The 24,554-nt window shown below is 43.0% G+C and overlaps 1 protein-coding gene across 2 annotated transcripts in view; it reads right to left on the bottom strand.

Moving 5' to 3' along the window:
• Nucleotides 1-24,554, bottom strand: part of LOC109933196 (suppressor of tumorigenicity 14 protein homolog) — a 102,506-nt gene that overhangs the window by 26,325 nt on the left and 51,627 nt on the right. For both annotated transcript variants that reach the window (XM_020532158.2, XM_048615653.1), the window contains exons 6-10: nt 22,471-22,506; nt 22,089-22,323; nt 20,942-21,081; nt 16,720-16,814; nt 4,019-4,119 (exon numbers count right to left, since the gene is read on the bottom strand). In XM_020532158.2, the coding sequence (XP_020387747.2) occupies nt 4,019-4,119; nt 16,720-16,814; nt 20,942-21,081; nt 22,089-22,323; nt 22,471-22,506 (607 nt within the window). The remainder of the gene's footprint in view (nt 1-4,018; nt 4,120-16,719; nt 16,815-20,941; nt 21,082-22,088; nt 22,324-22,470; nt 22,507-24,554) is intronic.

The following is a 24,554-nucleotide window of genomic DNA, read 5'->3' as shown; positions in this document are numbered from 1 at the left end:
TCTCTCATTAAACAGGAACGTCTAGATATGGTTTAACTTGAGGGCCACCATGCCTCAGGTGAGGGGAGAGATTGAGGAGTCTCCTTCATAATAACCTCAGCAGCTGCAGGTATTGAACCCATGCTGTTGACCTCCCTGCATTGCAAACCAGCCATCCAGCCAACTGAGCTAACCAACGCCTTTGTATTTGACCAACTTTCAAAAATGTTTTTAAATAATTTCTTAAAGGTATAGAGATACATAAAAGAGGAAAACAGAGGTTTGGGAGTTGAAGGCAGGGCCATCAATGGTGCAGCATTTAAAACTGAGGGAGCTCAAAAGCCTAGAACTGGAGGTGCAAAGGCTCATGGGGCAGGAGGACTGCAAAAGAGTTGGACGTGGATAAGGCCATTGAGAGATCAAGAATAAGCATTTCTCAGAAGCAAAGTCTGAACTTGTATAGGACACTAGTTTGGTCTCAGCTGGAGTATTGCGCACATTTCTGGGCATGGCAATCTAGGAAGCATGAACGCAATTGCGAGGGGGCACAAAATTATTAGGAGAATGGTTCCGGAGATGAGGAAGTTTTGTTATTAGGATGGAGTGAAGAAGTTGGGATCATTCTTCTTGGAGAAGAGGCTGTAGGCTGAGAGAAGATGTGATAGAGGTGTTCAAAATCATGAAGGGCTGGAAAAGAACAGATTGTGAGAAATTGTTTCCATTAATGAAATGTTTGGGAATGAGAGGCAGAGTGGCTCAGTGGTTAGCACTGCTGCCTCATGGTGCCAGGGACCCAGGTTCGATTCCAGCCTTGAGTGACTGTCAGTGTGGAGTTTGCACATGCAGCATTACATAAACCCAAGATCACAGTTGAGGCTGTCTTCAGAAGATGATAAACGTTAGGAACACCATGCATACGGGAGATACTCATGGGACTCGGCCAATGTTGTCTACCTCTTATGCTACAGGCAAATATGCCCCGAGATATGGTATATTGGCGAGACCATGCAGATGCTATGACAACAGATGAATGGATGTCACGCAACAAATGCCAGACAGGAATGTTCCTTCCCAGTCGGGCAAGCAGTCAAGGATAAGAGTCCTCCAAGGCGGCTTTCATGATACACAATGCAGAATCGCCAAACAGAAACTGATAGCCAAGTTCTGTACCTACAAAGACGGCCTCAATTGTAATCTTGGGTTCATGTCCTGCTACATATAACCCCACCATGCTGTTCTGTATCTGTAAAATCTTCCTTACTGTCCTGTTTTGACAGTATCACCTTGATAACTTGTTACGATCTCTCTACCTTAATTAGTTTGTACGGTTTTGGATTACTTGTTACTTTGGTTTGACCCTTAACATGCGACTCTTATAACTATCATGTTATTCCAGGGATTTGGTTTGTCTCCAGCACCACCTTATTGTTAACTTTTTGTGATGATCTCCCAGTCTCAATTAATTGGATTATAAGTCATCCCCTTCACCTACTATTCCTGCAGTGCTGAAAATAGGGGCAATAAGTTTGCAGATTACAGGGAAACCTGTGCAAATAATGAGTTGGAGAAAAACTGCAAAAAATTGTAATGCAAAGGGATTTGAGTAGTTCTGCATGACACACAGAAAGTTAACTCGTGGATGCAGCAGGTAATCAGGAAGGCCAATGGAATGTTGGTTCTTATTTTGAGGGGGTTGGAGTTTAAGAGTAGGGAAGTCTTATTGTAACTGAGAACCCAATATCTGGAATACTGTGAGTGACAGTTCGGAGAAGGTTCACGAGGATGATCCCTGGTATTGCAAATACATTAAGTGCAAGAGGCTAACTAGAAAGAGGGTAGGGCCCCTTAAAGATCAAGCAGATCATCTTTGTCTTGAACGCCATGAGATGGGAGAGGTACTAAGTGAAAATTCTGTGTCTATTTTTACTGTGGAGAAAAAAATGGACTCTAGCGAACATAAAAAAATAAATATTGATGTTTTAAAAAGTTCACATTACAGAACAGGAAATTCAGGAGGTCTTAAAGAATATAAAGGTGGATAAATCTCCGTGACCTGATCTCATGTATCCCAGAATGTTGTGGGAAGTAAGGGAGGCAATTGCGAGACCCCTTGCAGAAATATTTGCATCATCTATAACTACAGGTGAGGTGCCTGATGACTGGAGGGTAGCTAATGTTGTACCTTCATTTAACAAGGGTTGTAAAGAGAAAACGGGGAACTATATACTTGCAAGTCTGACTTCAGTTGTGGGTAAATGTTGGAGATGATTTTAAAAGATAGGATTTTTAGATGTTTAGAGAGACAAAAATTAATTAGAGATAGTCAGCATGGTTTTGAGGGAGGAAAATTGTGCCTCACAAATTTGATTGGGTCTTTTGAGGAAGTTATCCAAGAGACTGATGAAGGCAGAGCAGTAGATGTTGTTTACTTGGACTTTAGTAAAGCCTTCGACAAGGTTCCACATGGTAGACTAATTAGTAAAGTTAGGTCACATGGGATTCAGAGTTAGCTTGCCAATTGGATACATAATTGGCTTAACAGCAGGAGACAGTGTTAGAGGGCTGCTTTTTGGACTGGCAGTCTGTCACCAGTGGTATTCCACAGGGATCTGTTCTGGGTCCTCTTTCGTTTGTCATTTATACAAATGATTCAAATGAGAATATAGAAGACACAGTTAGTAAGTATGCAGGCGACACCAAAATTGGTGGCATAGTAGACAGTCAAGAAGGTTTTCTAAGATTACAAAGAGATTTTGATCAAATGGGTCAATCAGCTGATAAATGGCAGATGGAGTTCAACCTGGATGAATGCAAGGTATTGCATTTTGATACAACAAACAAGGGTAGGGCTTAGACAGTTAATGGTAGGGCCTTGGGTAATGTTGTATAACAGAAGGACATAGGGGTGCAGATACAAATTTCTTTGAAGTTTGTATCACACATAAACAGGGTGGTTAAAAAGGCATTTGGCACACTTGCCTTTATTGCTCAGTCCTTTCAGTATTGGAGTTGGGATGTCATGTTGAGGTTGTACAGGGCATTGGTGAGGCCTTTTCTGGAATACTATGTCCAGTTCTGATCGCCCAGTTATAGGAAGGATATTTTTAAGCTGGAGAGGGTTCAGAAGAGATTTACCAGGATGTTGCTGGGTATGGAAGGTTTGAGTTATAAAGAAAGGCTGCATAGGCTGGGACTTTTTCCACTGGAGCATAGGAAGTTGAGAGGCAAGGTTATAGTAGGTCATAAAATAATGAGGGGTACAGATGAAGTTAAGTGTAGTTATCTTTTCCCTAGGCTGGGGAATTTCAAGACTAGGGGCACATTTTAAGGTGAGAAAAGAAAGATTTAAAAAAGACATGGGGGCAATTTTTTTTTTTTTTTTTTTTTTTTTTAAAACAGAGGGAGGTTCACATAGAATGAACTTCCTGAGGAAGTGGTGGATATGGGTACCATTACAACATTTAAAAGACATTTGGAGAAGTACATGAATAGGAAGAGCTTGGAGGGATATAGGCCAGGAGCAGGCAAGTGCAACTAGTTTAGTTTGGGATGATGTTTGGCCTGGCCTGGTTGGACTGGAGGGTCTGTTTCATGCGTATGACACTACGCTAAGATTCTCGTCACAACAGTTAGAAGAATGAGAGGTGGTCTCATTGAAACATATAGGATTTTTAAGGCACTTGACAAGATAAATGCTAAGAGGAGGTTTCCTGTCATGGGAGAATCTAGGACCAGAAGAGACAGTTTCAGAATAAAAAGGCGCCAATTTAGGACTAAGATGAGGAGGAATTTCTTCTGAGGGTTGAGTCTCTTTGGAACACCTTGCCAAGGAGAGCTGTGGTGGCAGAGTGTTTGGGTATATTTAAGGCTGAGATAAATTCTTGATCTGTAGGGGAATCAATGGTTATGGGGAAAGGACAGGAAAATGAACATGAGGAATGTCAGATCAGCCACGATCCTATAGAATGGCAGAGCCCCAAGGGCCGAACAGCCTACAACTGTTCCTATTTCTCATGATCTCTCAGTTTGAATAACTCACTTCTGGTTATTTATTTCCACATAATCTTCGCAGACTCCATTCACTGGCTCTTGAAGAAGAAATACCTTGAACTCCACTTTTACCCGCATGGAAGGAGATGCCTGAAGAGAAAGATGATCCACACTTAACACACATTCACAGATGAGAAGGTAGAGACAACACTAGTAATAGACAACATCACTACACTGAACCCTGAAGGGAGAGAAAATCTAGCCATCTTCTCTTGACATTTCCTAACATTTCCATCATCAAATCCCCCACTATCATTATCCTGTGATTACCATTGATGAGAAAATGGCACATAAATGTCGTGACGAGAAGAGCAGGTTAGAGGTGTGGAATCGTTTTTTTTTAAACATGTGAGATGTGTTTTTCGCAACAAAAGCAGGAAGACAAATTATCTGAATGGCTATAAATTGAGAGGATATGCAATGAGATCTGGGTGTCCTTATACACCAGTCAGCTGCAGCAGGTGGAGAAGGCAGCAAATGTTATGTTGGCCTTCATAGCAAAACACTGCTCAAGTACAGGAGCAGGGATTTCTTGTTGCATTTATACAGGGGCTTGGTGAGACCACACACATACAGTTTTGGTCTCCTTATCAGAGGAAGGATGCTTATGCTATTGAGGAAAACAGCAAAGGTGGATCAGTCGGATTCCTCAGGTGGGACATATGAGGAGATTTTGAAACAATTAGGATAATATTTGCTGGAGTTCAGAAATATACAAAATTCTAACAGGACTGTACAAAGTAGAAGCAGGAAGGATGTTCCTGATGGCAGAGGAATGTAGAACCAGGGGTCACAATGCAAAGATACAGGTAAACCATTTAATACTGAGATGAGGAGAAATTCCTTCACCCAGAGAGTGACAAGCTTGTTGAATTCACTATTACAGAAAGCAGTCAGGACAAAATTATTTTATGATTTCAAGGAGGCCTCAGATATAGCACTTGGGGCCAAAGGGATCAAAGGATACGGGGGAAAAGCCAGAACAGGCTGAGTTCAATGATCACCCACGATCACAATGAATGGTGGAGCAGGCTCAAAGGATTGAATGGCCTACTTCAACTCCGATTTTCTATGTTTCAATATGGGCATTGTTGGCTGGGCTATCTTGTGTTGCCCAACCCTAACTGCACTTGAGAAGACTGTAACAATGCTATTAGGGAGGGAATTTCAGAATTTCATCCCAGTGACACTGAAGAGACGGTGATATATTTCGAAAACCGGGTGGTGAGTGGTTTAGAGGGAAATTTGCAAGTGGTGTGTATCTGTTGCCCTTGTCCTTCTAGATAATAGTGGGTGTGGGTTTGCAAAGTGTTGTCTCAGGATCTTTAGTGCTTTTTGCAGTCTGCAGGAATAGTGCCAGAAGACTGAAGACTAGCAAATGTTGTCCCCTTGTTCAAGAAGGGGAGTAGACACAACCCTGGTAATTATAGACCAGTGAGCCTTGCTTCGGTTGTGGGTAAAGTGTTGGAAAGGATTATAAGAGATAGGATTTGTAATCATCTAGAAAGGAATAATTTGATTAGGGATAGTCAACACGGTTTTGTGAAGGGTAGGTCGTGCCTCACAAACCTTATTGAGTTCTTTGAGAAGGTGACCAAACTGGTGGATGAGGGTAAAGCGGTTGATGTGGTGTATATGGATTTCAGTAAACCGTTTGATAAGGTTCCCCACGGTAGGCTATTGCAGAAAATACGGAGGCATGGGATTGAGGGTGATTTAGCGGTTTGGATCAGAAATTGGCTAGCTGTAAGAAGACAGAGGGTGGTGGTTGATGGGATATGTTCATCCTGGAGTTCAGTTACTAGTGGTGTACCGCAAGGATCTGTTTTGGGGCCACTGCTGTTTGTCATTTTTATAAATGACCTGGATGAGGGCGTAGAAGGATGGGTTAGTAAATTTGCGGATGACACAAAAGTCGGTGGAGTTGTGGATAATGCGGAAGGATGTTGCAGGTTACAGAGGGACATAGATAAGCTGCAGAGCTGGGCTGAGAGGTGGCAAATGGAGTTTAATGCAGAAAAGTGTGAGGTGATTCACTTTGGAAGGAGTAACAGGAATACAGAGTACTGGGCTAATGGTAAGATTCTTGGTAGTGTGGATGAGCAGAGAGATCTCGGTGTCCATGTGCATAGATCACTGAAAGTTGCCACCCAGGTTGATAGGGTTGTTAAGAAGGCGTACGGTGTGTTAGATTTTATTGGTAGAGGGATTGAGTTTCGGAGCCATGAGGTCATGTTGCAGCTGTACAAAACTCTGGTGCGGCCGCACTTGGAGTATTGCGTACAGTTCTGGTACGCATTATAGCATTATAGGAAGGATGTGGAAGCATTGGAAAGGATGCAGAGGAGATTTACCAGGATGTTGCCTGGTATGGAGGGAAGGTCTTATGAGGAAAGGCTGAGGGACTTGAGGCTGTTTTCGTTAGAGAGAAGAAGGTTAAGAGGTGACTTAATAGAGACATACAAGATGATCAGAGGATTAGATAGGGTGGACAGTGGGAGCCTTTTTCCTCGGATGGTGATGGCTAGCACGAGGGGACGTAGCTTTAAATTGAGGGGTGATAGATATAGAACAGATGTCAAAGGTAGGTTCTTTACTCAGAGAGTAAATGCCCTGCCTGCAAAAGTAGTAGACTCGCCAACTTTAAGGGCATTTAAATAGTCATTGGATAAACATATGGATGATAATGGAATAGTTTAGGTTAGATGGGCTTCAGATTGGTTTCACAAGTCGGCGCAACATCGAGGGCCGAAGGGCCTGTACTGCGCTGTAATGTTCTATGTTCTATCTTACAGGTGCTACTGAACATCAGTGAAGTAGGGAGTGGATGCTTGTGGGTGTGGTGACAATCAAGTGGGCTGCTTTGTCCTGGATAGTGTTGAACTACTTCAGTATTGTTGGAGCTGCACCCATCCAGGCATACTCTTGAATTATGCGTAATAGATGGTGGACAGGCTTTTGGGAGGCGGGGCCGAGCGGGGTCAAGTGGTGACTTACTAATTGCTGATGTCAATTTGTATGGTTAGTCCAGTTCAGTTTCTGGTCAAGAGCAACCCTCAGGATGTTGATAGTGGGTGATTTAGTGATGGCAATGCCATTGAGTGCCAAGGGCTATGGGCAGATTGTGCTTAGTGAAGATGGTCATAGCCTGGCATTCGTGTTACTTGCCACTTTTCAGCCCAAGTCTCGCTGCCTTTGAACATGGACTGCTTCAATATTTGAGGAGCAGTGAATGATTTTGAATATTGTACAATCATCAGTGAACATCCCAACTTCTGATCTTATAATGCAGGGTAGGTCAATGACAAAGCAGCCAAAATGGTTAGGCTTGGGACACTACCCTAAGCCACTCCTGCAGAGATCTCCTGGAACTGAAATGACTGACCAACAACTACATCCATTTTTCTATGTATCAGTGGGGAGTGAGCCCTCTAATTCCCACTGCTCCTTAATGCCACACTTGGTCGAATGTGGCCTTGATGTCAAGTCACTGTCACCTCATCTCTAAGGTTCAGTGTTTTGTTCATATTTGAACCAAGGATGCAATGAGGTGAGGAATTGAATGGGCCTGGCAGAATGCAAAGTGGGCACCAGTGAGCAGGTTATTGCTGAGTAGATGCAGCTTGATAGAACTGATGACACCCTCCATCACTTTAGAATTAGCTTTATTGTCACATTACTCAGAGGGGAGGAGAGGGAGCCAGTGGTGGTGGTGTTAGCTTTGGGGGAAGAGACAGACTGACAGATGGGAGGAAGAGAGACATGGTGGGGGAGAGAAAGATAGAGACACAGGGGAGAGAATGTACTGATAACGAAGAGTAGACTTATGGGACAGTAACTGGTTGGGTTGCATTTGTCCTACTTTACATGCCTGGGCGATTTTCTACATTGTTGGGTAGATGCCAGTGTCATAGCTGTATTGCAACAGCTTGAATAGGGGTGCAGCAAGTTCTGGAGCACAGGTCTAATGTTTTCAGGTCCCACAGCCTTTGCAACATATCATGACTTCAAACTTATGGAGTCATTTATTTACTTATTCATTCATTCATTTTGTGGGATGTGGGTATCAAGAGCTAGGCCAGTATTTATTGTCTGTCCCTAGTTTCCCTCGAGAAGGTGGTGGTAAGCTGCCTTCTTGAACCACTGCAGTCCACTGGCTGTGAATTGACCCACAATGCCATTAGGGAGGGAATTGTAGGATTTTGATTTAGCAATAGTGAAGGAACAGCCATATATTTCCACATTAGAATGGAGTGGCTTGGAGGGGAACTTGCAGGTCTTGGTGCTCCCACGTAGCTCCTGCCCTTGTCCTACTAGATGGAAGTGGTGTGGGTTTGGAAGGTGTTGTGAGAATATCTTGTAGATAGTACCCATTGCTGCTACTGAATGTCAGTAGTGGAGGGAGTACCAATCAAGCAGGCTGCTTTGTCCTGGATGGTCCTTTTTACTTTATTCATTAACAAATGAGGGTGTTGCTGGCTAGGCAGCATTTATTGCCCATCCATAATTACCCAGAGGGCATTTGCGAGTCAACCACATTGGTATGGGTCACATGTAGGCCAAACCAGGTAAGGATGGCAGTTGCCTTCCCTAAAGGACATTAGTGAACCAGATGGATTTTTCCCGACAATCAACAATGGGATTTGTGATAACCATTAGATTGTTAATTCCAGATATTTTATTCAATTCAAATTCCACCATTTTCCTTGGTGGGATTCAAACCTGGACCCCCAGAACGTTACCTGGGTCTCTGGATTAACAGTCCAGCAATAATACCACCACGCCATCACCTCCCCCTTAAGTGTCAAGCTTCTTGATGGTTGTTAGGGCCGCACCCATCCAGGCAAGTTCACACTCCTGACTTGTGCCTTGTCGAAAGTGGACAGGCTTTGGGGAGTCACAAGGTGAGTTATTCGCTGCAGTAGTCCTAGCCTCTGTCCTGCTCTTGTAGCTACTGCGTTTATGTGGTGAGGCCAGTTGAGTTTCTGATCAATGATAACTCCCAGGATATTGCTCGTGGGGGATTTAGTGATGGTAATACCATTGAATGTCAAGAGGCAGTAGTTAGATTGTCTCTTGAGATGGTGATGGTCATAGCCTGGCATTTATGTGGCACGAATGTTACTTGCCACTTGTCAGCCCAAGCTTGGATATTGTCTAGACCTTGTTGCATTTGTACACAGGCTGCTTCAGTGTCTAAGGATTCATGAATGGTGCTGAACATTGGCAAACATCCCAACCTCTGACCTTATGACAGAGGTGCGGTCAATGATGAAGTAGCTGAAGATGGTTGGACCTAGGACACTACCCTAAGGAACTCTTGCAAAAAAGTCCTGGAGCTGACATGACTGACTTTCAACAAGCACAACCAGGTATGACTCTAACCACCAGAGATTTCTCCCCAATATGCATTGATTCCAGTTTTGCTAGGGCTCCATGATACCACATTTGGTTGAATACAGTCTTGATGTCACAGGCTATCACTCTCACCTCAGCTCTGGAATTCAGCTCTTTTGTCCTTGGTTTGAACTAAGGCTGTAATGAGGTCAGGAGCTGACTGGCCCTGGCAGAACCCAAACTGGATATCACTGAGCAGGCTATTACTGAACAGGTGCTACTTGAGAGCACTGTTGATGACACCTTCCATCACTTTACTGATGACTGACAATGAACTGATGGGGTGGTAATTGGCCATGTTGGATTTGCCCTGCTTTTTATGAACAGGACATACTTGGGCAATTTTCCACACTGTCCGGTAGATGCTAGTGTTGTAACCGCGCTGGAACAGCTTGGCTACAGGAACCAGCAAGTTCTGGAGTACAAGTCTTCAGTACTATTGCTGGAATGTTGTCAACGCCTATAGCCTTTGCAGGATCCAGTGTCTCCAACCATTTCTCGATATCACATGGAGTGAATTAAATTGGCTGAAGACTGGTCTCTGTAATGCTGGGAACCACCGGAGGAGGCCGAGATGGATCATCCACAGGCTGAAGATTGCTGCAAAAGCTTCAGCCTTGTCTTTTGCACTGAGGTACTGGGCTCATCCATCAGAGAGGATGGGGATATTTGTGGTGCCTCCTCCTCCAGTGAGTTGTTTAATCATCCACCACCATTCACAACTGCACATGGCAGGACTGCAGAGCTTATATCTGATCTGTTGGTTGTGGGAACGGTCTATCACTTGCTGCTTATGCTGTTTGGCATGCAAGTCGTCTTGTTTGGTGGCTTCACCATGTTGACACCTCATCTTCAGGAATGCCTGGTGCTGCTCCTGGCATGCCCTCCTGCACTCCCCATTGAACCAGGGTTGATCTCCTGGCTTGATAGTAATGGTTAAGTAGGGGATATACTGGGCCATGAGGTTAGGTCGATTCCAGATGATTCGTTCAGTTTCACTTCTTTGAAACTTTGTAACAATTGGTACAACTGAATGGTTTACTTGGCCATTTCAGAGGGCAACTGACAGCCAACCACATTGTTGTAGGTCTGGAGTCACATGTAGGGCAGACCAGTTGAGGAAGGCAGATTTCCTTCCCTGAAAGGCATTAGTGAACGAGATGGGTTTTTCCAACAATCGACAATGGTTTCATTGTCATCAGTAGATTCTTCATTTCAGATTTATTTTAAATTGGAATTCGAACTCCACCAACTGCTGTGGCGGGATTCAAACCTGGGTACCCAGAACATTATCTGGGACTCTCGATTAATAGTCTAGCAATAATACCACTAGGCCATCACCTTCCCAACTGAATTGGATGAAGACTATTATGTATTAGTAATGATAGGGAAACATAAACTTTTCTCTTCACTGATGCTGCCAGACCTGCTGAGTTCTCCAACATTTCTGTTTTTTGTTTGTTTCAGATCGCCAGCGTACATTTCATTTTAGGGGGTGGCCAAGGTTGATCATACGCTTGGCACTTCTGGCTGAAGGTTTTTGTGAATGCTCAGCCTTATCTTTTGCACTGATGTGGTGGGCTTCCCCATCATAGAGGATGGGGATATTGTGGAGTTTCCTCCTCCAGTGAGTTGTTTAATTGTCCATCACCATTCACGAATGATCGTAGAAAATTTGCAGAGCTTAGATCAGATACACTGGTTCTGGGATCACTTAGTTTGTCTATCACTTGTGTTTTATGCTGTTTGGTTCGCAAGTGTTATTACTTCACCAAGTAGACACCTTTTATTTAAAAGTTATGTTGGTACTGCTCATGGCATGCCCTCCTTCATTACGTCAGGATTGGTCTCCTGGTTCAAAAAGTCCCCACATTTTGGAAGCTAGCCATTTGGCCCATCGAGTTCACACCAACCGTCTGAGGAACATCCCACCCAGACACACTCCCTACTCTACACCCTGAAAATCCCTGGACATTATGGGCAATTTAGTCTGGCCAATCCACTTAACCTGCACATCTTTTGGACTGTGGGAGAAAACCAGAGCAGACAAACAGAAAACGCATAGTTTGCACAGTCGCCTGAGGGTGGAATCGAACCCAGGTCCGTGACACTGTCAGACAGCAGTGCTAACCACTGAGCCACCGTGCTTCCCCCTGTTTTTTTGAATAGTAATGGTAGAATGGGGGGCCATTAGGTGACAGATTGTGTTGGAGTAGGATTCTGCTGCCACTGATTGCCCACAGCAGCTCATGGAATCCCAGTCTCGGGTTATATAGAATAGTACAGAACAGGAACAAGCCATCTGGCCCATGATCTTGTGCCGAACATAATGCCAAATTAAACTAATCCCTTCTGCCTACCTTTGGTCCATACCCCTCCATTCCTTGCATGTTTGTATGGTTGTCTGCAAGTGTCTTAAATGCCACTATCATATCTGCCTCTGCCACCACCCCTGGCAGCACGTTCCAGACTCCTACCATTCCCTATGTAAAAAAACTTGCCACTCACATCTCCTTTGAACTTTCCCCCTCTCGCCTGAAATAAGAGACCCCCTGGTATTAGACATTTCAGCTCTGGGGAAAAAAATTCTAACCATCAACCCTATCTATGCATCTCATAATTTTATAGACATCTATCAAGTCCCCGCTCAACCTCTGCCACTCCAGAGAAAACAACCTGAGTTTTTCTAGTCTCTCCTTATAGCTCATACCCTCTTATCTAGGCAGCATCTTGGTAAACCTCCTCTCCAAAGCCTCCATATCTGTCCTGCAACGTGGTGACCAGAACTGAATGCTGTACTCTGTGGCCTAACCAAAGTCTTATAAAACTGCAACATGACATCCTGACTCTTGAACGCGATTCCCCAACCAATAAAAGCAAGCATGCCATATGCCTTCTTTACCACCCCAAGATCATCTGTACATTAATTCTGTTCAGAGTCCTGCCATCAACTATACTTTTCCTTAACATTTAATCTCCCAAAGTGCAGCACTTCACACTTACCCAGATTAAACTCCATCTACCATTTCTCTGCCCATATCTGCAACTGATCTACATCCCGCTGTATCCTCTGACAAACTTCTACACTATCCACAACTCCACCGATCTTTATATTGTCTCCAAGCTTACTAAGCCACCCATCTACATTTTCATCCAAGTCATTTATATAAATGACAAACAGCAGAGGTCCCAGTATGGATCCCTGTGGAACGCCAATAGTCACGGACCTCCAGCCTGAAAAAATGCCTTTTCAACTCTACCCTCTACAAGCAAACCTTATCAAAAGCCTTACTAAAGTCCATATAGACAACATTCACTGCTCTACCCTCACTGATCATCTTTGTCACCTCCTCGAAAAATTCAATCAAGCTAGTAAGACATGACCTGCCCCGCACAAAGCCATGCTGACTGTCCCTAATTAGGCCATGCTGTTTCAAATGTGCGTAAATCCTATCCAGTAGAATTCTCTTCAAAAGCTTCCCAACCACTGACGTGAGATCACATGTCTATTGTTTCCTGGATTATCCCTATTTCCCTTCTTGAACAAAGGAACAAGGTTAGCTCCTCGCCAGTCCTCCGGGGCCTTTCTGGTGGCTAATGAGGATACAAAGATCTTTGTCAAGGCTCCAATCTCTTTTCTCACCTCTCTCAATAACCTGGGGTTAATACCATTGGGGCCTGGGGACTTATTCCTTTAGTGCTCTTCAAGAGACCCAACACCACTTCTGTCTTGATCTCAAAATACCCAAGCATATTAGCATGTTCCACACAAATCTCATTATCCTCCATATCCATCTCCTGGGGAATTCGGACACAAAGTACTCATTTAGGATCTCGCCCACATCCTTTGCTTCCAAGCACAAGTTCCCTCCTTTATGCTTGAGTGGTCCTACCTTCTCTCTAGGTTTCCTCTTGTTTTTCAAGTATGTACAGAATTCCTTGGGATTTTCTTTAACCCTATTTAAATAGGTCATTTTATGGCCTCTTCTTGCTATAATTCCCTGCTTGAGGTCTTTCCTGCTTTCTTTGTATTCCTCACAGGCCCTGTCTGATTGTAGCTTCCTAAACCTTACATAGGTTTCTTTTCTCCTTTTTACTAACTTCACAACCTCCCTCGTCATCTAAGAGTCTCTTATCTTGCCATTTTTGTCATTCCTCCTCAAAGGAGGATGTCAGTCCTGAATTCTCATCAGTTAGTCTTTGAACAATTCCCACATGTCAACTGTGGACTTGCCCAATAACAGCTCCTCCCAATTAACAATTCCTAGCTCCTCCCTAATAATGACGTAATTTGCCCTCACCCAATTTAGTACCTTCCTGCGAAGTCCTGACATGTGCTTATTCATAGCTATCTTAAAATTTAAGGAGATAGCAAGAACTGCAGATGCTGGAGTCAGAGATAACTGACTTCTAAGAAGGGTCCCAACCCAAAACATCAGCTTTCCTGTTCCTCTGATGCTGCCTGGCCTGCTGTGTTCCTCCAGCTCCACACTTTGTTATCTCTTAAAATTTAAGGAGTCGTGATCACTGTTTTCAAAACGCTCTCCCACTGAAAGGTCAGTCACCTGGCCAGGCCCATTAGCCAATACATGATCTAGTGTGGCCCTTCCTCTAGTTGGGCTATCCACATTGTATTTCAAGGAATCCGCTTGGATGTGCTTAACAAATTCTGCCTCATTTAAGCCTCTTGCTCTGAGGGAGTCCCAGTCAATATTGGGGAAGTTAAAGTCATCCACTATGAGAACTCTGTTATTGCATCTTTCCATAATCAGCCTACATATTTGTTCTCCAATGTCTCGGTGGCTGTTGGGGGTCTATAGTATAATCCTACCATAGTGATTTCACCCATCTTATTTTTAAGCTCTACTTATTGTCTCAGTGAATGAGTCCTCCATTATGGCCTCTGAGTGCAGATGCGACATTCTACCTGATTAGCAATGCACCACCTATAAAGGGACAAGTCAAATTCCTGAATTTTTGTGACTCTAACTTAGAGGCTCCACATTCATTTATAGCCACTCACTCTCCCATGTCAGCTTCATTTCCTTGCCCTCTCCACCATGCCCACTGGCCACACTTCCCAACTCTAAAATTCAGCTGGATCAAGGGAGAGGAGGGGAGAACGACAGTACATGGTAGTCCAATTGGGTTCAAACAAGCATTTGGTACTCAAACAAGAGTCTTGGGAAGCAATTCTAGTCATTCATTTTTAATTCATTCATGGGTCATGGGCATCATGTCTGGGCCAGTATTTGTTGTCCATCCCTAGCTGCCCATGAGAAAATGGCAGCGAGTTGCTTTTTCGAACCATTGCAGTCCACGTGGTGTATATAGACCCAAAATGTCATTTGGGAGTGAATTCCAATGTTCAGTTATCTGGCTGGAAAGTCTAAGATCCTCTTTGTTCTCTTCACTGTCTTGATGCCTCCATTAATATGTCTACCACATCCCAAGATGGGTCTTGCTTATCACAGACTGCAGGATAATACCGATAGCTTACATGGTTCCTACTTATTACACTTTCACAACCGTAACATATTTCCATATTAAAAATCATCAGCTACTTATCAGCCAGGTTTTCCATTCCATCTAAGTTCTGCTGTATTTGAGCAGTCTGTTTCCCATGTGTTTTTTACCCAAGTTTATTAATCCCTGCAAAAAGTTTCATCTTTCAAACAACTCAAACCAAATCATTTGTTGATGTTTAAACACGTAGACTAAAACCCAGAAGGTTAACTAGGCTTTCAAGGATACAGAAAATGATATGATAACTTGGTTGCTATCATTTTGTATTTAAGCCATTCCTTTTGAAGTTTGTGTTTAACCAGCCAGTGAAGAAATAGTTTGCAGCAAATTACTCTGCACTGCTGAGTATTAAACAAATTAAAGTTACCAGTTTGTTTAAGGTGTGGTAAATCTTGTGAATATTGGCCAGTGTAGACAGGTGAGAAGTTACTGGAAAATCTAGTTGTTAGTTCTATTCAAAGTCTGTCCCATTTAACATCCTGTGGAACTTCCCTCCTGAACCCTCAAACCCTGTTCACCATCTGCATGTTAGCAGTTAGAGGAGTGACGGAGTACTCTCCACCTGCTTGGATGATTGCATCTTAACAACAGTCAGGACACAGTAACCTATTAAATCAGAATCCTGTTCACCACCTTGAACTTTGGGTGATGGGCAATAAATGCCAATGATGGCTGTAGCTCATTAAAGAATTAAAATAAGATGCAGGGATGGAGGCAGAAGACTGAATGATTACAAATGTTACACACCCTGTTTCAAAAACATTAGAGGGATAAACTTAACAACTATCAGCCAGTCAGGTTGTGGTCAATGGTGACGAAACCTTTAAAACAACTTGTGTTTATACCATCATTTATATAATTAAACATCACACAGTCAGGAATTATAAAACAAAGCACGAAATGAGCCTCAGGTGATATTAAGTAAGGTGATGAAAAGCTTGGTCAAAAAGGTAGGTTTTAAGGAGGGTAGAAGTTGGACCATAAGTCAGAAGTGCATTAGAATAGTTAAGTCGAGAGATAACTAATACACGAAAGAGGATTTCAGCAGCAAATAAGCTGAGAAAGGAGCAAGGTCTGACAACATTGCAAATATGGAAACAGGTGATCTCGGTGATAGCAAGATGAGATCCAAAGCTCAAATGGACTGGTTTAGTCTCAGACTGCTGTCAAGGAAAGAGATGGATGCAGTACTAAGGGAACAGAGTATTGAGCTGCCATCAAAACCAATAGGTTGCATCTTCCTGATATTTAGTTGGAATAGAAATTTCTGCACAGTCAGGCAGTCTGACGGTTACGGTTTAGTAAAGAATGGTGGTGATCAAGTGAAGCTGTACGCTGTCTGCATAATGGTACTGAAACGTTGATATCATGTAGATAAGAAATGGGAGGGGACCAAAGAGAGTTCCTTTGAGATAAGAACAGTTAAGAATGGAACCTGTGAGAGCAGTTGGACACAGCTGGATGACAAAGCAGAGTCACTGGAGAAAGATGGTTTTGTCAACCCGGTCAAGAAGGCTCAGGAAGGAAAGTTGCCCTTCGTCACAGTCACATAGGGTGTAATTGGTGACTTTGATTACAGCTGTTTCAATATTATAGATACCATAGATGACAAAACCAACAAAAAAGTTAGGAAACAATGGTCAGAGGGCTCAAGGACAACAGTCTGGTAAAATGGACACAATTAATAAAATGTAACAGTGAAGTACGAAGTAATGTATTTTAACAGGAAGAAAGTGCGTCAGTATAAGCCAAATAGTACTTTCTTACCCTCAAGGTCCAGGTACAGTCTGCTCGAGGTGGATAATAGGCAGGGTAGTATGGGGAAGAAAAGTTCCCAGATCCTTCCAGAACTTTCCCACATTCTGTCAAAAACAAAACACCTTTCCGGTTAATGGAGTAGCTGATAGCCCTTTGTAAAAATACAGACACTGTGGGATTGACAGGATGAGAGAGAAACATCAAACGCAGAGTATGAGACAGGAGTATTGACTGATAACTTCAGTTATACAGGATATAGATTAGACCACATTTGGAGAACTGTGCACATTCTGTTAGAGTCAGAGATTTATAGCACAGGAGAAGACCTTCAGTCCATTGCATTTCCGCTTGTCAAAAACAACCACCTAACTGTTCTAGATTCTCAGATTCTCCAGCATCGGCAGTTCCTACAATCTCTCTCACCTAACTATTCTAATCCATTTTCCAGCATTTGGTCTGCAACCATATATACTTTGGCATTCTTAAACATTATAATGGTTTCTGCCTCTACTACCCTTACAGGCAACGAGTTCCAGATTCCCATCACCCTTTGGGTGGGAATGTTTTTCTTCACATTGCCTCTCAACCTTCTGCACCTTAGCTGAAATCTATGCACCCAGTTATTGATCCCTCCATAGAAGGAAAAACTTGCTTCCTGTCTACCCTATTTATATTCCTTAATTTTATACATCTCAACCATGTCCCTTCTAATCTCCTCTGCTCTAAGGAAAACAACTGATCTGTCCAATCTCTCTTCATGGCTAAAACTCTCCAGCTCAGGTAAATCTCCTCTGCACCCTCTCCAGTGCAACCACATCCCTCCTATAATGTGGATTCCAGAACTGCACAGAATACCTCTAGCTGGCTTAACCTACAGTTCTAGAATGAACTCTATGATGCCTCAACTAATAAAGGCAAGTATCCCACATGACTTCTTAACCACTTTCTCCACTTGTGCTGATGCCTTAAGGAACCCATGTCCATATCCACCAAGATTGCTCTGAACCTCGGTGCATCCCGTGGTACTACTATTCATCATGTATTCCCTTGCCATGTTTGTCCTGCCCAATTGTGTCACCTCACGTTTATCTGGAATGAATTCTACTTGCCACTGATCAGCTCCCATAGCACTGTAGTCAAAGGATATCCTCCACACTATTTACCATCCCACGAATTTTTGTGTTGTCTGTGAACTTATTGATCAACCTCCTACATCCAAATCCAAGACATTTCTATGAGCCACAAATAGCAAGGACCACGTCGCTGATCCATGGGACCCCTCTAAATACAGACTTCATGTCAGAAAACACCGCTCAACCATCATTTTCTGCTTTCTGCCACTCTGCCAACTGTGAATTTAAGTTGCCAAACTTCCTTGGGTGCCATGGGCTCTTACTTTTGCTATCAGTCTCCCACGTGAGACTTTACCAAAAGCCTTGCTGAAGTTCAAGGAGACATTGAAGGCATTGCACTCATTACACACTTGGTGCTCTACAAAGCAGTCTTGGAGACCTGCGCTCTGTTCGCAACAAACACATGATCATGAACCATTTCAACTCCCCCTCCCACTCTCTGGGTAACATGTCCATCCTGGGCCTCCTCCAGTGTCACAATAACACCACCCAGAAACTGGAGCAGCAGCACCTCATATTCTACTTTGAGAGCCTACAGCCCAATGGCCTAAATGTGGACTTTAGCAGTTTCAAAATCTTCCCACCCTTGGCCTCATCCCATGACCAACCCTCCCTTTCATCTTCGCCTCCTTGACCTGACACAACCTGTCCATCTTCTCTCCCACCTCACTGACCAATCCCCACCACTGCCTACCTGCAGTCATCTATCACCATCCCATCTTACCTTCCCCAGCCCCACCCCTCCTCTCTATTTATTTCTGAGCTCCCTTCCCCCTCTCCCATTTCTGAAGAAGGGTCCCGACCTGAAATGCAATTTTTTCTACTCCTCTGATGCTGCCTGGCCTGCTGTGCACCTGTTATCTCTGACTCCAGCATCGGTAGTTCTTACTATCTGACAAAATATAAAGGACCCAGTTCTAATCTCTGAGGTATGCCACTGCACACCAGGCTCCAGTCACACAAACAGCTTCCTACTACCACCACCCTGTCTCCTGTCACTAAGATAATTTTGGATTCATCCTGCCAAGCTACCCTAGATTCCATGAGCTTTTACCTTCTTCCAGTTTCCCATGTGGGACCTTGTCAAAGACTGTGCTAAATTTGATGTAAATGACATCTACTCCTCGGATGCTGCCTGGCCTGCTGAGTTCCTCCAGCTTCGCACTTATCTCTGATTCCAGCATCGACAGTTCTTACTATCTCTCAGGAGATAAGTTAGTTGTTGCAGTGTTCCTAGTATCTGATCTGCTGTTGTAGCATTGTATTTACATTGAGAGTCCAGTTCAGTTTCTGATCAATGGTTAATCCCAGGATTTTGATAATGGGAGATTCAGTGATGGTAAATCAATTGAATGTCGAGGGGCAGTGGTTAAACGGTCTCTTTTTGGAGATGATCATTGCCTAGCACTTGTACGGCGTGAATGTTACTTGACACTTGTCAGCCCTAACCTGTGTTTATGCAGGGCTTGCTACATTTGGGCATGACTGCTTCAGAATCTGGTGCTGAACATTGTACAATCATCAGTGAACATCTCCACTTCTGACCTTATGATGGAGGGAATGTCATTGATGAAGCAGCTGAAGGTTGGGCTTAGGACACTACCCTGAGGAACTCCTGCAGTGATTTCCTGGAGTTGAGATAACAGACTTCTGACAACAACCATCAAATCCCTCCTGCTCCAGAGGTGTGTAGAAGTGAACAGGTCAATTAGAAAAAAATCTCTTCCTATGTGCCATCAATGACTTCAACCAGAGGAGTATTTTTTTTCCTTTGATTCCCATTCACTCCACTTTTGCTAGGGCTCCTTGATGCAACACATGGTCAAATGCAGCCTTTATGTTAAGGGTGGTCACTCACCTCAACTTTGGAATTCAGAGCTTTTGTCCATGTTTGAACCAAAGCTGTAATCAGGTCAGGGGATGCGTGGCCCTGGCAGAGCCCAAACTGGGTGGAAGTGAGGTGGTTATTGCTGAGCGGGTGCTGCTTGTTTAACACTGTTGACAATACCCTCCTCGTTATATTGATGATCAAAATTAGATTGATGAGGTAGTAATTGGCCAGGTCAGATTCATCCTGCTTTGTGTGTACAAGACATACCTGGGCAATTTTCTACACTGTCAGATAGAAGCCAGTGTTGTAGCTGCAAACAGCTTGGCTAGAGGAGCATTGTGTTCTGAAACACAAATCTTCAATACTAGAGATAGTAGGAACTGACGATGCTAGAGAATCTGAGATAACAAGGTGTAGAGCTGGATGAACACAGCAGGCCAAGCAGCGGAGGAGCAGGAAAGCTGACGTTTCGGGTCGAGATCCTTCTTCAGAAAATCTTCAATACTAGTGCTGGAAATGCTGTCAGGTCCCATAGCCTATGCAGTATCCAGTGCTGCCAACTGTTTCTTGATACTGTGTGGAATGAATTGAATTGGCTGAAGACTGGCATCTGTGATGCTGGGGACCTTTGGTGGAGGCGGAAATGGAGTATCAACTTGATACTTCTGGCTGAAGATTGCTGTGAATGCTTCAGACCTGTCAGTGAAGTGAGATGCAACATTTTGTTTTTAACCAATAAAGTACCACATCAAAACCCACAAATTAAATGGTCACAGGAATGTGGAAACAGTGCTGGTGTCTCAGGTAGAGACTTCAATGATGAAAGGGAATCTCAAGGGGAAGGAATCTCACTCCAACATACACTGACAGGAAGGCAGGAAAAACTAAGAATAAAATCCTGACAGTTTCACCAAATACATAAAATACTTCTGAAAACACAGGTAAAACCATTCACCATCACGTAACTTCAGACAGCACTGGTCAGCAAGTACTTAATAGAACTCTCTAACCCCTGGTGACAAATATTGTTTAACATATTTGGGAAAAATACACTAAAATATTTAACCCTCATTTTCAACCAAATTATAATACACTCAACATTTGCTTCAGGGACTGAGAAACAACACAAACTAGATTGGAATAAGCATTATTGAAGCACTCACTCAAATCAATTCCAGATTCAGAACAAAGTCTTTGTTCAGGTCCCAGTCCACTGCCCCAGCTCCAGGTCACACTTGAATTCGTACTGCAATTACATTTTTCTTACCTTTAATTGCCGGAATCTGTTTGAACTCTGCTTTAAATCCTGGGTAATTCTCATCTTCGTCAGTTATCAGAGTTACAAGCATCACATTGCGAGAGGATATCAACTTAAGTGCATTTGTTGGAGGATACATACCACAGCGCCTGTTGGCAAGAATCAGTAAAGGCACAGGCTTAATTAGTACATCTCAGATATATCCCACTTGTTTTGCAGTTCGTGTACCAGTTTTGCCTGTAAGTGACATCTCAACAGGACTGCCATCAATTATGGAGTTTCCTTTCACACTAGTTTTGTGAACAAACGACTTCATCATTAGATTGAACATCAGTTTCACATCCCAACACTCTTGTTCATATGCAGCATGACTAAAGGAGGACTCACTGTGCTCACATACCATAGGCATTCACAAGAGATTAATCAATGGGATTTATACTGTGGCATCAGGATGTCTCAAAGCATTGTGTGGATGCTGAAATATTTTTTAAATTTATGTTTTAACGAATGTTTTAAATAGTCACTGGTGTACTAGAAATAATCATACAGCTAATTTGCACACAGCGAGTTCCAACAGTGCAGTGTTCAATCAGCACTGACCCTTCGACAGTGCAGTGCACCCAAGGTATTGACTCTTCAACAGTGCAGCACTTCCACAACACTGGACTTCCGACAGCATGGTGCTCCCTCAACACTGATCCTCCACAGTGCAGCGCTCCCTCAATACCAGCCCTCCGACAGTGTGCCGCTCCCTCAGAACTGACCCTCTGACAGTTTGCCACTCCCTTCAGTACTGATCCTCTGACACTGACCCTGGTGTCTCATCCTGGATTACATTGATGCTAAGACGCCCCTGATCCAAGTTGCAGATTACTATTTGAAGAGAGAAACTTTCACTAAGCCCAGAACTCCCTGAAAACACAAGCATGAAAATCCCTGAATGAAGATGTCCCACCAGCACCAAGGAGATCCTTTCCCAGTCCAAGGTAGGCTTGCTTTGAGAGACTATAGGATGAGTTATAGTCTAAAACTAGTTTGGGAAACAGTGGATACTCAAATAGGAAAATTCAACACTGCGTGTAGGCAATGACTCAACTAACAAAAAGGCGTGTCTTAACAGGGGGAGTTTCCAAGTGGCCTGCAGCTCTATACTTACTCTGTTATTTCACGTCTTTCAATTGGACTCAATGAGTCATAAACTGTGACAAAGTCATTTTGGCAGGTTTTTTCCAGGTCAAAGGTCACAAAGCTGAGTTCCAGGATATGGTCAGGATCTGCTCGTATTGCCCACTGACACCAGGAGTTGGCAGGGTAGGGAGAATTTGGGAAACCTGGTGAGATGAATGTGTCAATCTTTCCAGGTACTGCATGCAGGTCAAAAGAGCAGCTTTCTGTCAAAGAAAATGAAATCTATAAAACACTGATATTGGCCCATTCCTCCCATACTGCCAAAGAACAGCAGAAATTAGAACAAAATCTAACAGAATTGATAGCACAAGTTACAGCTTCTGCTCAGACCTACTGTTTGCAGAACTTACTGTCCTTTGGGGGCTTCACCTTCCTTGGATCAGCACCTGAAAGCACAAAGTGTAAGTATCAACTCTGGGAAATAATGCTGTCCCACCTCCACCAAACCTCCTGCTTGCAGCCCACATTGTCCAAACACACTCCCCCCACATGCTGCTCTTTCTCCTCCCCAAACCATCAACGCCATGTTACCCACACAGCAACACATCCTCTCTGCTTTCTGAACCTCCTCCATAACAATCCTTGCCCTGCACAGCCCTGCAATACCGACCTTCTCTCCTCTAGCCAACCTTCTGGCTGCTTCAAATCGAACACTAGATTATTGATTGACCCACTTCCTTCCCTAGAGCAGGAATCCTGCCAAACCTCTTCCTCTGAAGGGTTACTGACAGCTGCCTTCTCGTCTGGAATATCACATAGGGTAAAGTATTATATCATGACCACATTTTAAATGGGAGATTTTGACAGACCAAGTCCCAGAACAGGCCAGTAGGAAGGGAAGCAATTGCTGGAAATGATCTAAGAGTGGATCCGTAGGAGATAGACCCAGTGAAAATAAAAAGAAATAAAGATAGGGATGGTTCTGAATCAGAAAAGAGTAAATTAATCAGAAAAGACAGACAGGAGCAAGTTGGAGAACAAAGTAACTCTGAAGAATTAAACTGAATGTACTTCAATGCAGCAAGAGGTCTTACAGGTAAGGCTGATGAACTCAGGCATGAATGGGAACATGGGGCTGGCATGTCATAACTATTACAGGAACTTGGCTGAGGGAAGAACAGGACTGGCAGCTCAATGTTCCGGGTTTTAGATGTTATAGGAAGAATAGAAAGAGGCAAGAGATGAGAGGGAGTTAATTAAGGAAAACACTGCTACTGTAATTAGAGAAGGTATTTGAGGGATCATTTAGTGAAAATATATGGGTTGAAATTACAAATAAGAAAGGAATGATCACCTCAATGGGACTTACTATAGGTCCCCAACAGTCAGACGAAAATTGAGAAGCAAATATCTCAAATATATGTAGGAATGAAACACTGAACAGTAGGGTATTTTGATTTTCCAAACATTGACTGGGACTGTCATAGTGTTAAAGGTTTGGATCATGAATAATTTGCTAAATGTATTCAAGGAAATTTTTTTTATCAATATGTAAATATTCCTACTGGAAAAGGAGCAAAAGTTGACCTTCTCTTGGCAACTAAGGCAAGGCAAGGCAAGTGACTGAAGTGTTAGTAGGGGATACTTTGGGACTAGTGATCATAATATTATTAGTTTTAAAATAGTTAGTTTTAAAAATAGTTTTTAAAAGTTTTCCATAAAAGTTAAAGTTCTTAATTGGATTAAGGCAAATTTTAAGATTATGGAACAACTTTCAAAAGTTGGTTGTACTAGATTCTTCAAAGGTAAAAGGATGACCAACAAGTGGTAGGCCTTCAAAAGTGTGTTAATGAGCGTTCAGAAGCATTATGTTCCTGTTAGAGTGAAAGGCAAAGTTTTCACCAAGTGAAAAGTAAGAATAGGGAACAATGAATGAATAAAGATATTAAAGTTCAAGTCAAAAATGGAAAAGAATCATATTAGATATGGACAACTAGGTTCAAATGAATCTCTTGAAGAGTATAATGAGTGTAGGGGCATTCTTAAGAAGGAAATCAAGGTAAAGACGCAATACGAGATAGCTTTGTCAGATAAGGTTAAAGATAATCCAGAAAGATTCTACAAATACATTAGGAGCAAGAGAGCAACTGGAGAGTGTAAAACCCCTTAAATGATCAATGAGGTTGTCTTTGTGTTGAACCTCAGGAGATGACAAAGATGTCAAAAAATAATATTTTGCATTAGTTTTTACTGTTGAGAAAGAAGTTAAGGCTAGAGAACACAGGGAAATAAACAATGGTGCTTTGAAAACAGTTCACATTACAGAAGGAGAAGTGCTGGAGATCTTAGAAAACAGAGGTAGACAAATTTCCTGGACTTAAGTGTATTCCATGACTTGTGGGAAGTTAGGGAGGAAATTGCGGAGCTTTTAGCAAAATCATTTGTATCATCCGTAAACACAGGTAAAGTACCGGAGGACTGGAGGGTGGCTAAT

The sequence above is a fragment of the Rhincodon typus genome, chromosome 32 (genome assembly GCF_021869965.1).
Source record: "Rhincodon typus isolate 14 chromosome 32, sRhiTyp1.1, whole genome shotgun sequence".
In the NCBI taxonomy this organism is placed as follows: Eukaryota; Metazoa; Chordata; class Chondrichthyes; order Orectolobiformes; family Rhincodontidae; genus Rhincodon; species Rhincodon typus.
Note: the sequence above shows the minus strand (reverse complement) of the source record. Positions and strands in the feature narration are given on the sequence as shown.